Source organism: Podarcis raffonei, chromosome 9, assembly GCF_027172205.1.
Source record: "Podarcis raffonei isolate rPodRaf1 chromosome 9, rPodRaf1.pri, whole genome shotgun sequence".
Taxonomy (NCBI): domain Eukaryota; kingdom Metazoa; phylum Chordata; class Lepidosauria; order Squamata; family Lacertidae; genus Podarcis; species Podarcis raffonei.
This window is the reverse complement of record NC_070610.1, coordinates 8,481,903-8,495,847: the sequence shown is the minus strand read 5'-3', so window position 1 is coordinate 8,495,847 and position 13,945 is coordinate 8,481,903. Positions and strand designations below refer to the sequence as shown.

At 42.0% G+C, this 13,945-nt stretch overlaps 1 protein-coding gene across 8 annotated transcripts in view; it reads left to right on the top strand.

The window, feature by feature from the left end:
• The window catches only part of LDB2 (LIM domain binding 2), a 239,770-nt gene that overhangs the window by 214,813 nt on the left and 11,012 nt on the right, over window positions 1–13,945 (top strand). For 3 of the 8 annotated variants that reach the window (XM_053402734.1, XM_053402740.1, XM_053402738.1), the window contains exons 6-7: window positions 12,877–13,000; window positions 13,514–13,668. In XM_053402734.1, the coding sequence (XP_053258709.1) occupies window positions 12,877–13,000; window positions 13,514–13,668 (279 nt within the window). The remainder of the gene's footprint in view (window positions 1–12,876; window positions 13,001–13,513; window positions 13,669–13,945) is intronic. The other 5 variants (XM_053402737.1, XM_053402741.1, XM_053402736.1 and 2 more) reach the window with 3 other exon arrangements.

Genomic DNA, 13,945 nt, shown 5'->3' with positions numbered 1-13,945 from the left:
TAAAAAAACAACAACCACATTTATCAAGGGTTTGGCAACTTATTAATCATTCCTTTAGAAAATCTGTTTTTGCTTGTAGGGCTTTGACGGCAAACAGTACTTTATTGGTTAAAGGCCAGGGCTACATTTCACTACCACATTACTAGCCAGTGTAGTCCTGTGCTTTTCTGCCATTTATTAATGCAGCAAGTTTCCTACAATTCAGTCTAAAAATAGAACCGGTTATGTGAATTACATGACATTTGTGCCTGAGCTGAAGGAAAGAAATGAGATTATTTCGTATGGACCTAGAAGAAGATTTGTTACAAAAGCAGTATGTTGAGCTTCACCTTACATTGTTACTTCTTCTTTTTTTACATGATTGCAGGCATGTATATTATACTTTAAGTTGCAAGCTTTAATCAGTTTAACTGATAGATGAATCAACTAAACTTCAGTTGATTAATTGACAAGGCCCAGTTTCATCCATTGAGCACATAATTTCATCATTTAAGGACACATTCATGATGAATGTTAGAGACTGTTTTGTTTTGGTGCATTACTGTTAATGTGAGATGAAAAGGAAAATATTCAAGATAGATGTGACTTATTCCTACTGGGTGCTAGTTTTTTAAAAAGTTATCTTACATTTCATATGTATAACATTTACATGATTTTATTTATGTATTTATTTTCTTATTTAAATATTTGTATATCACTTTTCTTAAAAAAATAATAATCAGAAAGCAGCTTCTATAAGTCCTACAGCAGAATTAAAGAATAAAAAAAATGAAATGTCAGCAATAAAACAATAAAATACAATAAAAATCCTATTATATAAACATCATAGAAGAATTGAGCAGTATTATCTATACATAGATCAGAGCAGCAAACCAGCTCCATCAAAAGCTTCGTTGAGTATGAATGCCTTAAGTCAGGGATCAGCAAACTTTTTCAGCAGGGGGCCAGTCCACTGTCCCTCAGACCTTGTGGGGGGGCCAGACTATATTTTAGAAAAAAGAATAATGAACAAATTCCTATGCCCCACAAATAACCCAGATGCATTTTAAATAAAATAATGAATTTTAAATAAAAGGACACATTCTACTCATGTATAAACATGCTGATTCCCGGACTGTCCACGGGTCGGATTGAGAAGGCGATTGGGCTGGATCCGGCCCCTGGGCCTTAGTTGGCCTAACCATGTCTTAAGTGGTAAGAGAAGTGCATCAAGGATATAGCTGTCCTTGCCACTAGAGGAAAAAAGTTCCATAACCAGGCACCACCACCAAGAAGTCCCTATCTCATTCTACACACAATGAGCAACACACCTTGGTTGGGGCTTCCTCTACGGATCTCAAGGCAGGTTAGTATTGGCAGAGGGGTTTTATTGAATACTTGGATCCCAGTCTTCCAGGGCTTTATATTTTTACTTCATTCCACTTTATATATGTCAGCATAAGCACCTTAAATTGGACCTGCTGACATACAGACAGCCTGCACAGATCCTGCAGATGAAATTTCATCCATTTTGAGGCAACATTGTCTCTGGCAATTGAGCATGCTGATTTTTTCAGCTTTCACATTTCCAAAATGAGAGGCTCTAAAAAGTTGTAGCATGGCTTGGGAATTCAAAAGATATTTTGGTTAAATTAATATAATTTAGTAAGTAAGTGCTTGGTAAGTAAAATGTGTGTAAAATTGCATAGATATCATTAAAAACAATTGCCATGTACTTACAGTTTTATATATTATATTACTTTACTATATTATATTATATTATATTATTATATTATATTATATTATATTATATTATATTTTATATATTATTATATATTATTATATATTATATTACCTGACTTTTTCAGAAGGTAGAATTAAAATTCTTTGGTTTCCCAAAAGCAGTTTATGTGCTTCTTCCTAAAAACATAGACTTACCAAGCTAAATGTTGCCCAATAATAATAGCAGATTTGAATTCCTCACACCCAATATTGTTAAGACTCCTCAATGAAGAAATTTGCTATATATCCTACTCTTGACAGTGCATGTGTATGAAGGTCCCAGAACTAAATCTCAGTTCTCAGGCAGGGAGAGGTCATATGAGAGAAGGTACCCTGTACTCAGGCCTTAAAGTCGAAACCAGCACCTTTAATTTAGCCCAGATATGAATTAGAATTAAATGGCGCTCTTGCCAGATTGGTGCCATAAGCTTCTGGTGAGATGGTCATGGACAGAGCTGCAGTCTGCACCCGATGGACATAGAGTACATTGGACTGCAGTAGCCAAGGTGAGACGTCAACAGTGGCAAAATCTTGTAATTCATTATTTGATGAAAAGGCAGATTGCCTGAAAGTTTTATGTGATCAATCGCGAGGCTTAATTGTACCCTTAATTGCTTTTGCTTTTTGTCGTGGTATTTGGGGAATTCTTATTAAAAAGATCACCAAGTACCATATTTTTTGCTCTATAAGACTCACTTTTTCCCTCCTAAAAAGTAAGGGGAAATGTGTGTGCGTCTTATGGAGCGAATGCAGGCTGCGCAGCTATCCCAGAAGCCAGAACAGCAAGAGGGATTGCTGCTTTCACTGCACAGTGATCCCTCTTGCTGTTCTGGCTTCTGAGATTCAGAATATTTTTTTTCTTGTTTTCCTCCTCCCAAAACTAGGTGCATCTTGTGGCCTGGTGCGTCTTATAGAGCAAAAAATGCGGTGCCTGAAATAATAGTAATGCATCTTTTTATGCCATGTGGGTGCAGAATGAGTGCATTCCACCTTTAAAGTACGGCCGTGTGTGCAGGTCCTGCCTCCGTGCTACAGATGCTCGTCTGAAGAGAGTAATTTGGACCTGCAATAATCCTTCAGATCAAATCCACAGCTTTGGGGCTGCATTTGGCTTGAGGGAGAGGTCACAATTGGGGCACACCTGTTGCATCCCCTGTCTCTCATGTGCCTGTAGAGCGAGCGCATTTCATCGAAGCGTTTTAAATTTGCCAAATTTCACTTTGCCTGAACACTCTGAAGTGTGCTTGAATTATTTTATTTTTTTATGACTGTCATTTGCTTTGGATCAGTGATGACCTGAATCAGGCGAGCGGCTTTCTGGAGTCCTTCCGCACTTCGTCAGGCTGCCAAGGACACACGTCAAAAGTGACAGTGGGAGCGTTTTTATAGTCAGAGTGGAAAGCTGCAAACAGATAAAGGTCTAATTGTTGCACAAATAGGAAAAGCTGGCAGTTTGCATATCAGAAGCATCAGGTGTTCGGATTTGAGTCAGAACTGCTGAATAGCGGATTGTTTGCCTTTTGGAGAAATTGAGAGGAAGGAAATGTCACACACGGACACCATGTGACGGGAAACAGCAAGCAGGGAAACCAACCCTTTCCCCGTGCTGTTTCCTTTAGATACCGTTTGCCCGGGAATCTCTGCTAGGTCACAAAACATTTCCAAAAGGGAGTAGAAGAAAGCTTTTAAATCTGTAAAGGTAATTAGGATGCCATCGCTGAATGGCGATACTTTGAACCAGTTTCGTATAAGAAAGGAGAGCCCTGGTTGTAGCAAATTGAAAGGACCAAAGGCAAGTTTAAATAAATATTATCTGGGGACCAATAAATAAGCTTCTGAATTTTGCATTCTGGTCAGACTTACATTGCTTGTATCAGCCAAGTCAACAGTAGGTTTCAGATTTAGGTCTTAGTTCCACGGAAGAGTCCCTATTGTCTATGGAAGTGACCTGAAGTTCAGCTCCAGATATCTCTAGTTCATCATCATCAAACCTTTATTGCATTAGCATACAGCCATAGCAGGATAAGACAAAAATGCTAGAGAGAAGCAACCTAACAAAATTCAAACGATATTACTGGCATTGTGACCTTTAAATTACCCTAAAACAATAATGTAAAAATTTAGTTGCCAGCGCCGGGAATCTAAAATGCCGATGTATATAAAACATATAATGGCCCCAAAATAGGCTCGGCACATTAGGTTAAAAAGGTAATACAAAGAATTAAAACAGGTCCAGGTCTGGGACACACTACCCAGTCAGTGTAGCCCTAAGTTTCAAAGCCTGCACTATAAAGATTGCCACCCCACGTGAAATTTGGGGATTTGCGTCCACAAGAAGCGATTTCAAACAGTCTTCCTTAGATGTGATGGTGGGCGGGATCAAGAGGAGGAGCTTAGTTCTTATTAGCTCATAAATAGGGCAGTAGAAAAAGAAGTGTATGAAGTCCTCTACTTCATTCATTGCGCATGGACATAGACGCTGAGTAATGGGGGTCTTAAAGTAAATCCCCTGCAAGAAGGCCGTGGGTATAGAATGGAAACGGGCCATGGTAAATGCTCTTCTCAAATTGGGCTCCGTCAGGTCTATCAAGTAGTAGGCAAGTGATCTTACCACTTTCACTTTAGGGAGCCACTTGGAGAGGCGAGCTGTGGTGGACTGTGCCCGGTCCATGGCCTCGTCTCTTGTAAGAATCCAGGCCCGGATATTATGATGGTCCCAAGATGACAGCGTGTCAAGATCTGGGAGGGAGTAGCGTGCCGTGATAATCTCCATGGCCTTGGACCATTTGTTGTTATAAGCACAAGTTAAAAAGGCTTGCCTGGCTAGTAGGGAGCCTGGGGCTTTGATTAATTTACAATAAAAACTAATAATTCTAATGTGGGCTCTCGCAACAATAGAGAAGTGTCCCTATTGTCTATGCAAGTGACCTGAGGTTCAGTTCCAGATATCTCTAGTTAAAAGGAAGTCAGGCAGCAGAGCTAAGACATGGGCCTATTGGACCATAGGCAGTGCACAGCCTGAAGGACACTTGTCTGTCATGTTCACACTTTAAATCTCCAAATCATGTATACCATGGGTAGGCAAACTAAGGCCCGGGGGCTGGATCTAGCCCAGTCACCTTCTAAATCTGGCCCGCAGGCGGTCCGGGAATCAGCGTGTTTTTACATGAGGAGAATGTGTCCTTTTATTTAAAATGCATCTCTGGGTTATTTGTGGGGCATAGGAATTCATTCATCCCCCCCCCAAAAAAAAAAATTAGTCCGGCCCCCTACAAGGTCTGAGGGACAGTGGACCGGCCCCCTGCTGAAAAAGTTTGCTGACCCCTGATGTACACTTAAAAATCTTATGTGTACAACATCAAAGTACATAATGTGAAGAGGCCTTTATGATATGTTACTCCCATGCCTCCAAACGCTGTCTGTCTGTCTGTCTAATCTTTCCCTCTGTCTACTCTGTCTCCCAATCTATTTCAATTTATACATAAAGCACTCAAGGCAGTGTGTGTGTGTGTGTGTGTGAGAGAGAGAGAGAGAGAGAGAGAGAAATCATTTCCAACCATCAGTTCCATGCAGCAAAATCCAGAACTCTATAATATCATGTAATACAATTATACATATCTAATCTGGTTGTGATATTAACTGCTCTGTAAGGTAGGTCAGTATTTATATACCCAAACTGCAAATGCAGAACAGGGATGAAAGAGTGGGTAGCTGGCTATGGTCTTGTTTCTTTATATTTTATATATTTTAGTTTTTTTATCTCACTTTTCCAACTCCCACAAGCTGTCCAATGCAGCTTTCAACTAAAATACTAAAATATAACCATACGCATTTGCTTTTCCAATAGCTAAACAAGCATTTCAGCACACACAGAGAAGGAGAGAGAGAAAAGGAAAAGATAAAAACAAATCATGCAGCAACCAGGCCTTGGGGCTTGTCAAATTGAAAAGCTTTCAGGTGGTGTTTAAAGATGGTCAGCATAAGAACCAAAGAAACCTGGATGAGGAGTTTCACACTATAGACTCTGCTAAAGAGAATACCTCCTCATGTGCTATCATTAAAAGTGAGCCTTGAAAGGCAGTGAAATGCAGAGAAAGGGTCTCTGCTGATGAAATATATGGATTGATTGACTGGTTCATAGTATGGAAGATGGCACTTAAGTATTCAGATCTCAACCTCACGCAAATTAAAAGATGGTAGCCAACACTTTGAATTGGGCCTGGAATTGGAAGCCAGCATTGTTGCAACAAAAACACAGAAAACCGATTCAGTCAGAATTCTCACTGCTGCATTCTGTCCTAACTGAAGACCCTCCAAGTGTCCCTATTTGCCAGGGATAGTCCCAGTTTTACAGAAGCCATCCCAGTTTCTGATTTGATCCTGGAATGTCCCACTTTTCCTTAAAAAGGTAAAGGTAAAGGGACCCCTGACCATTAGGTCCAGTCGTGGCCAACTCTGGGGTTGCGGCGCTCATCTCTCTTTATTCCTATTTTCATCAGAGAAGTGTTGGAGGGTATGGTGTTATATGACCCCTGAACCAAGGAGACAAGTAACTATACAACCTTTAGAAGACAACTGAAGGCAGCCCTTATAGGGAAGTTTTTAAATATTTAATTATGTTTTTCCCAGAGTGGCTGGGGCAATCCAGTCGGGTAGCGTATTATTATTATTATTATTATTATTATTATTATTATTATTGACGTATCTGTTTTCATTGGAGAAATGTTGGAGGGTATGTTGGCACTGTACTCCAGATTTCCAGGTGGCCTTTCTCAGTGGTTTCGTGCAAATATTAAAGATCGTGGAGGGCAGGACGGAATTCTGCAAGACAAGCATGGCCAAAGAATCTGAAAATTCACCAGCACCACTTTTGAAATCTAGCCTTTAAGAAGCACTGGAACCAAGTCCCTTTGCAGCCAATTTACAGTAGGATAATATAGTCTGAGAAGTTCAGCAAATCCAAGACCCTCTACCTACTTTCTGGCAAAGATCTCAGAGTGGCCAGTGCCATTTCAGTCAGAAAACTGCACTTGAAACTGGAGAAATGGATCTAAATTCTGTCAGAACCATCTAAAGATGGAGTAGCCGCCACACACTTGAGCATGTTGATCTAACATGGGGTATTGGAGAGCTAGTGAGATTCATAGCAAATATTATGATGGAGGTAAGATTTTAAACTAGTGTCTTACCAGCTACAATATACAAGCTATTTTAAAGTTTAAATTGAAGCTTTCAAAATGCAGTTTTAAGCTTAAAGTGCAGTTTGAGGATAGATGCATGTTAAATCCATACCCTCCAACATTTCTCCTATTCAAATAATAATAATAATAATAATAATAATAATAATAATAATAATACTCCGCCCATCTGATTGAGTTGACCCAGCCACTCTGGGCATCTTCCAACAGATCTAAAAACATAATAAAACATAGAACATTAAAAAACTTCCCTATACAGAGCTGCCTCCAGATGTTTTCTAATGGTAATTTCGTTACTTGTCTCCTTGGCTCAGTGGTCACATAATTCCATACTCTCCAACATTTCTCTGATGAAAATAGGGACAGCCTAAGGAAAAGCGGAACGCGGGGGGCACTGTGGATTAAGCCACAGAGCCTAGGGCTTGCCAATCAGAAGGTTGGCGGTTCGAATCCCCGCGATGGGGTGAGCTCCCATTGTTCAGTCCCAGCTCCTGCCAAGCTAGCAGTTCGAAAGCACGTCAAAGTGCAAGTAGATAAATAGGTACCGCTCCAGCGGAAGGGAAACGGCGTTTCCATGCACTGCTCTGGTTCGCCAGAAGCGGCTTAGTCATGCTGGCCACATGACCCGGGAGCTGTACGCTGGCTCCCTCGGCCAGTAAAGCAAGATGAGCGCCGCAACCCTGTGACTGGACTTAACGGTCAGGCGTCCCTTTACCCTTTACCTTTAAGGAAAAGCAGGACATTCCAGGATCAAATGAGAAACTGGAATGGTTTCTGTAAATTGGGGACTGTCCCTGGAAAATAGGGGCACTTCGGTCTGTAACTCCTATGCTAAAATTTAGAGCCTAGATGGCTTGTTAAACATCTATCTGTTTCCACATTCTGTTTGTGATGTACAGAGTAGATGATCAGTGGTTTAGTCTGAGAAGGTAATCTTACATATTTCTCTGAACTCTGGTTTAGAGGCTTCAACCATCTGATGTCACATGTATTTATTTTATTTATGAATTGTTTCCCATGAGACATCCCAGAGTGATTTGCAATATATAAATTTATAAAACAGTTACATATATACAGTAAAAAGAGTTAAAACGGTTGTGTATATGAAAACAATTTAAGAACTATATTTATTTATTTATATAAACAATTATAAACAGCACGCACATAGAACCAACTCAAGTCCAACACAGGTACCAACTGGAATGAAGATCTCCATCTTTATTCCAGATTCTGCAAAGACAATAAAGAAGATTTCTGCCTGGAAAATAGTCCTTCTTGGGGCAATCTTGGTGTAATGTAGTTTGCATCCCTTATTAGGAAAAACTTCATAGATACAAAATCCATACACGCTTATTGGTATGATCCTGCTCATGCACTGCCAGTAGACTGCATCGGGTTTAAGCAATATACAGAATTATGTCTTTCTTTGATGCTTTTTTAGGATTTAAGGGCTGTTTCCATTCTAGGTTTTCAATTTAACAACTTACAGGATTTTAAGGGGGAAATATACTTTCAAGAAATACACTGAATATACTTGCCATATGGCATGCATATTACTTTTTTAAAAACCCACTGTATGCCTTGCTTAAAATGCAAAGGCCAGCCAAAATGAATTAGCTCACTTGAAAGTAATTTGCATTTCGCTTCCACCATAACAAACCAAGTGAGGGTTCAGGTGCCTTAGCTGAGTTAGTTCTGCCACCTGGTGCCCAGAACTGGTAGAATTACAGTAGCGCTCTCTTTGGCAATCTTGCTTGTAAAGTCATGTAAAGAATGTGTCTGATGGAAATATAGGAATGATTGAAGACAACCAAAATATGAATGAATATAACCAACCGAGAATGTAAATATTAGTTGTGTACTCCAAAAACTGATCTATTCTTATATGAAATCCCAACTGACTACAGAAAAACTAGCAGACATAATACATTGCAAGGTTGAACTGTTTATTAATTATAACTCCAGAGCTGGACATTTTTATTATGGCGGCAAAATGTTTCTCTCTATATATCTGTAAATAAAAGTTAGTGCATAAACTTGGAGATCTGGGTTATTTTAGGACAACCTTATTATCTGAGTTTCGCTCATGTGATATGTAATATGTAGCAATAAAAAAGAAAGTTTGTCAACAGGCAGGGCAAAAAAACCAAAATTGCTATAAAAATGCAAAACTGTCGATCCAACACTACAACCATACAATCTAAATTTAAAGAGAAAAGTCTGCAGCAAATACTAGGCAGCATTTCTCAAGTGAATGCTCCAAAGAAGGATCGCTGTGAAGTACCAATTCGGTTTTTCTGGGCAACCCATTCCAGAAATAGACTCCCTCAGCTCAGAGGGCCTAGGTAGTCACCACCTACCTCACCTCAGAATATGGAGGCACTCACACCTGTTGAATGGGCCGCTTTCTGCCAGAGAAGACCATCTTTCGAATCCCAAGACATTCGGACTTAAGGGCAAAACAAATGTTGCAGAACGAGGGTCAAAACCTGAAGTGGTAGCATGTTGTTGTTGTTTAGTCGTTTAGTCGTGTCCGACCCTTCATGATCCCACGGACCAGAGCACGCCAGGCACCTCTGTCCTCCACTACCTCCCGCAGTTTGGTCAAACTCATGCTGGTAACCTCGAAAACACTATCCAACCATCTCGTCCTCTGTCACCCCCTTCTCCTTGTGCCCTCCATCTTTCCCAGCATCAGTGTCTTCTCCAGGGAGTCTTCTCTTCTCATGAGGTGGCCAAAGTACTGGAGCCTCAGCTTCACAATCTGTCCTTCCAGTGAGCACTCAGGGCTGATTTCCTTCAGAATGGATGCGTTTGATCTTCTTGCAGTCCATGGGACTCTCAAGAGTCTTCTCCAGCATCATAATTCAAAAGCATCAATTTTTCAGCGATCAGCCTTCTTTATGATCCAGCTCTCACTTCCATACATCACCATCACTTCAGGTTGCAGGTGGGAAACCACCTTTAGTTATTAGGTAAAAAGAAAAGTAGATTTCTAGATGTTTCAGAAAGGTTCAAAGCAGAACATCCCCCCCCCCATGAATGTCCAGGGATGCTCTATTAGGCTGAAATCCTCCTCATAATGGGTGAGTTAAAACCTGAGGCTGGTGAGGAATAGCTGGAATGGCTAGATAATAATAATAAATTTTCATTTATACCCCGCCCTCCCCGGCAAAGACCGGACTCAGGGCGGCTAACACCGAATATAAATACAGTAAAAATGTTCAAAACAAAACAAAACAAAAAACACCAAACAGTTGATTAAAATATAAGTTAGAATACAGTTTAAAATGCAGCTTAAAATGCAGCCTCGTTTTAGTGGTAGCCTATAGATCAAAGCCACAAGGGGAGAAAGCGTCAAATATTCACTGGGGCCAGCTATCCATCCTGGTCTTACATGGGCCAGCAAAAAGAGCAGAGGGAAAATTTATATACAAAATCCCATATAAGGGTTCCTAAATAAATAAATAAATGAGTGAGTGAGTGAGTGAGTGAGTGAGTTAGACTGAGTCCAAACCAAAGGCCAGGCAGAAGAGCTCTGTCTTGCAGGCCCCGGGGAAAGATGTCAAATCCCACAGGGCCCTGGTCTCTTGTGACAGAGCATTCCACCAGGCCGGGGCCAAAGCTGAAAAGGCCCTGGCCCTGGTTGAGGCCAATCTAACCTCCTTGGCGCTCAGGACTTCCAAAGTGTTGTTATTTGCGTGTCAAGGTCCCCAGGGCCACCCCAATAACTCACACATCACACCAATATTTTTGTTTAAGGTTTTTGGCATGATTTTGGCCACAACTTTATTAAAATACAAACATGTGAGTGGTTGCTTAGGCATTGGTTGCGACTAGCTGTCCCCACCTTGGGGGACAGTCTGACATTCCGCACGCCTGCAAAAGTCAGAAAAGGGGAATACACTTGGGGCTAGCGACGGAGCAGGGAACCTGCCCTCAGCCCACCCCAAATGCAGCCAGGAGCTCTTGCAGTGGCCCGAGCCCCCTTGACAGGGTGGACAAGCAATAGTTAGCCTCCGGTTCCTTTGCATCCCTTGCAGCAGCAGCATTAGAGGGGCAGGCACAGTCAATCCCTGCCCCTCAACCAACCAACCAAACCATAAACCAATGCCTAACCGCAACCTTACAAGTTGTGACGATTTGCTACGCAGTAGGCAAAAACCAAATGGCCCCAGCCAATCAGCCAGATGGACAAAATTCCTACCGGGCCCCTGACCCAAGAGCAAACGACCCCATGACAGGTATAGCAAGGTCAAGCGAACAACCCTAATTCTAGGGAGGGGCGGGCAATCCGATGCACGGTCGAAAAGAGGAAGCCCTAGCCTTGTGCAAGGAGTTTTAGCATTTCTGGCTGTCAATCAACAAATGGTAACATTAACTTCTTCCCAACGACAAGGGAAGCCCAATCACATCAGTGGCCAATGGTCAATTAGCCCGCCCCACCGCAACACGTGCTCTCCATGAAGGAGAACACGCTTTGTGGACCTTAAGGTCCTCCACAGGGCAGGAGAGGTGGTCCCGTAGGTAAGAGGGTCTTAGGCTGCATAGGGCTTTAAAAATGGGGAAAAAATGAAAACAAAGCCCTCTTCACTCCCTAGAACCCCCATGCTCCTTGTATGTGTGAGCCCTGAGCAAACCAGCACCTCCTCACTTCACCCCACTTCTGGTGTCCTCACCCTTCTGACATCCGTGAAGTTAGAGTGGGAAGGACGGTAAAAAGGGGACAATCAGAGAAATGGAAAGAAAGAGATCTGGGAAGACGGAGGCAAGGAGTAAAAAGATGCTGGAAGCTAGTTATACAAATAGGGATGGATAGGAATGGGAAAAGGAAGAGTCCTTCAGGGTCAGAGAAGGGAGTCACATAGCATTCTCTGTAGATGAGGAAAGTAAAGCTGATAAATGTAAAGGCAGCAGATGACCAGTTTGTGCTAGAAAAGTGGCTAAGTCAGCTCCTGATCCTAGACAGTGCTGAGTACAGTGGTACCTCGGGTTAAGTACTTAATTCGTTCTGGAGGTCCGTTCTTAACCCGAAACTGTTCTTAACCTGAAGCACCACTTTAGCTAATGGGGCCTCCTGCTGCTGCTGTGCTGCCGGAGCACGATTTCTGTTCTCATCCTGAAGCAAAATTCTTAACCCAAGGTACTATTTCTGGGTTAGCGGAGTCTGTAACCTGAAGCGTGTGTAACCTGAAGTGTATGTAACCTGAGGTACCACTGTATTCTGTATGTTTCCTTCCATTCTTCATACACCTGTACAACAGATTAACACAGGTTACAGTATTCTCCAGGAGATACAAAAAGGATGCATTTCCATAAGAAAAAAACACACCTCCCAAATCCACAGTTGGGCAATAAATTTATTTGAACCAACCAAAATGTCACAAAATAGGGAGCGGACATTTGAGATTCCAACAACTCTTAATCTGTTAAGATGTTGCACAAAGCTGGAAGGGGGGGGCGGGATAAAAAGCAAAAAAGCTATGGCCATAGTGTCGGTTTTTAGACTCAGTTCCAAGATGAAAACTGCAGACTATAGAAATCTCCATGTGTCAGCTTGCACAGGTAGAATTCTGGGACAAAGAAGCAATGGCTACTGCTTGTTTTTGAAAGCACAAGCGCTGGCTGTTACCCCAACTGCATCTGCTCAGAATACAACTCAAGCCAGAGAAGAAATTGAGTTGTCCTGCTCACCTCATATTTGCGGCAAAGCTGCATTCTAGATTCCTGAGCCCAGAAATGTGAGATTCAACAGCGTCGCTGCTTGTAATGCATATCACATAACTCTCTGTTTAGCAGAAAGCATAGGAACCAGAGACTAGGGCGATAAGCTGAGTTTCAATTCAGACTAGAAGTATGTTTTTCAGCAAATGCAATTCCTTTTAAATTTGCTTCCCTGCCTCCTTTCTTTTTGCAGTTGTGTGTAATATTGGAGCCAATGCAAGAATTGATGTCAAGGCATAAAACCTATAATTTAAGCCCTCGAGATTGCCTGAAAACATGCTTGTTTCAGAAATGGCAGAGGATGGTGGCACCTCCAGGTATGAATTTATACATTTCCCATAGGCCTTTGAGAGAGTTCTCGCCACAGAAATGTTAGCTCTGGCCACATCCATGTCGACCCATCACTCGGTCAGCTAACACTATGCATTGCCAGATGTAGTAATTAATTGGCTTAAGGTGTCAGGATCAGGTCCGCTTGGCAGCAGAATCAGCAGCAGCCATTGTCCCAGTGGAAGATGGAGGATGACTGATGGGTGTCTGTGAGGAGAATTGCTCTGAAGAGGAGCTGTGAGATGAACGACTCCACTTCACACCACCTCAGGGAGCTATTTGGGTTTGAGATATATGACTGGTTAGAATTCTATATCGGAATCATACCCCGTAATTTAAATTTGCTTTGAGTTCTAGGCTGACGTGTCCGGTGTTTAGCAGATTCGTTCAGCACGCGGGAATTTTAAACCAGGGGAGGAGAATGCCGCTGTTTGTCACTCTCATTTCCCTGCCCGCACTGAGAGCTGTCACTCATTTTCTCTCCCGTGTGTCTACTGTAGCAGAACCTACAAGGCAGCCAGCAACCAAACGGAGGAAAAGGAAAAACTCCACCAGCAGCACGTCCAATAGCAGCGCCGGGAACAACGCCAACAGCACCAACAGCAAGAAAAAGGCGGCGGCAGCTGCAAACCTGAGTCTTTCAAGTCAGGTACCTGTAAGTCTCACCTTCCTGTTAGGCCTCCATATAAGATGACAACCACACACACACACACACACACACACACAATTCACATAGGCCAAGAGCCAGGCAACCATAAAGTGGTTTCTGCAGGTGTACAGTGGTACCTCGCAAGACGAAAAACTCGCAAGACGAAAGAGTTTTTCGTTTTTTGAGTTGCTTCACAAGACGAATTTCCCTATGGGCTTGCTTCGCAAGACAAAAACGTCTTGCAAGTTTGTTTCCTTTTCCTTAAAACCGCATTCCTATGGGA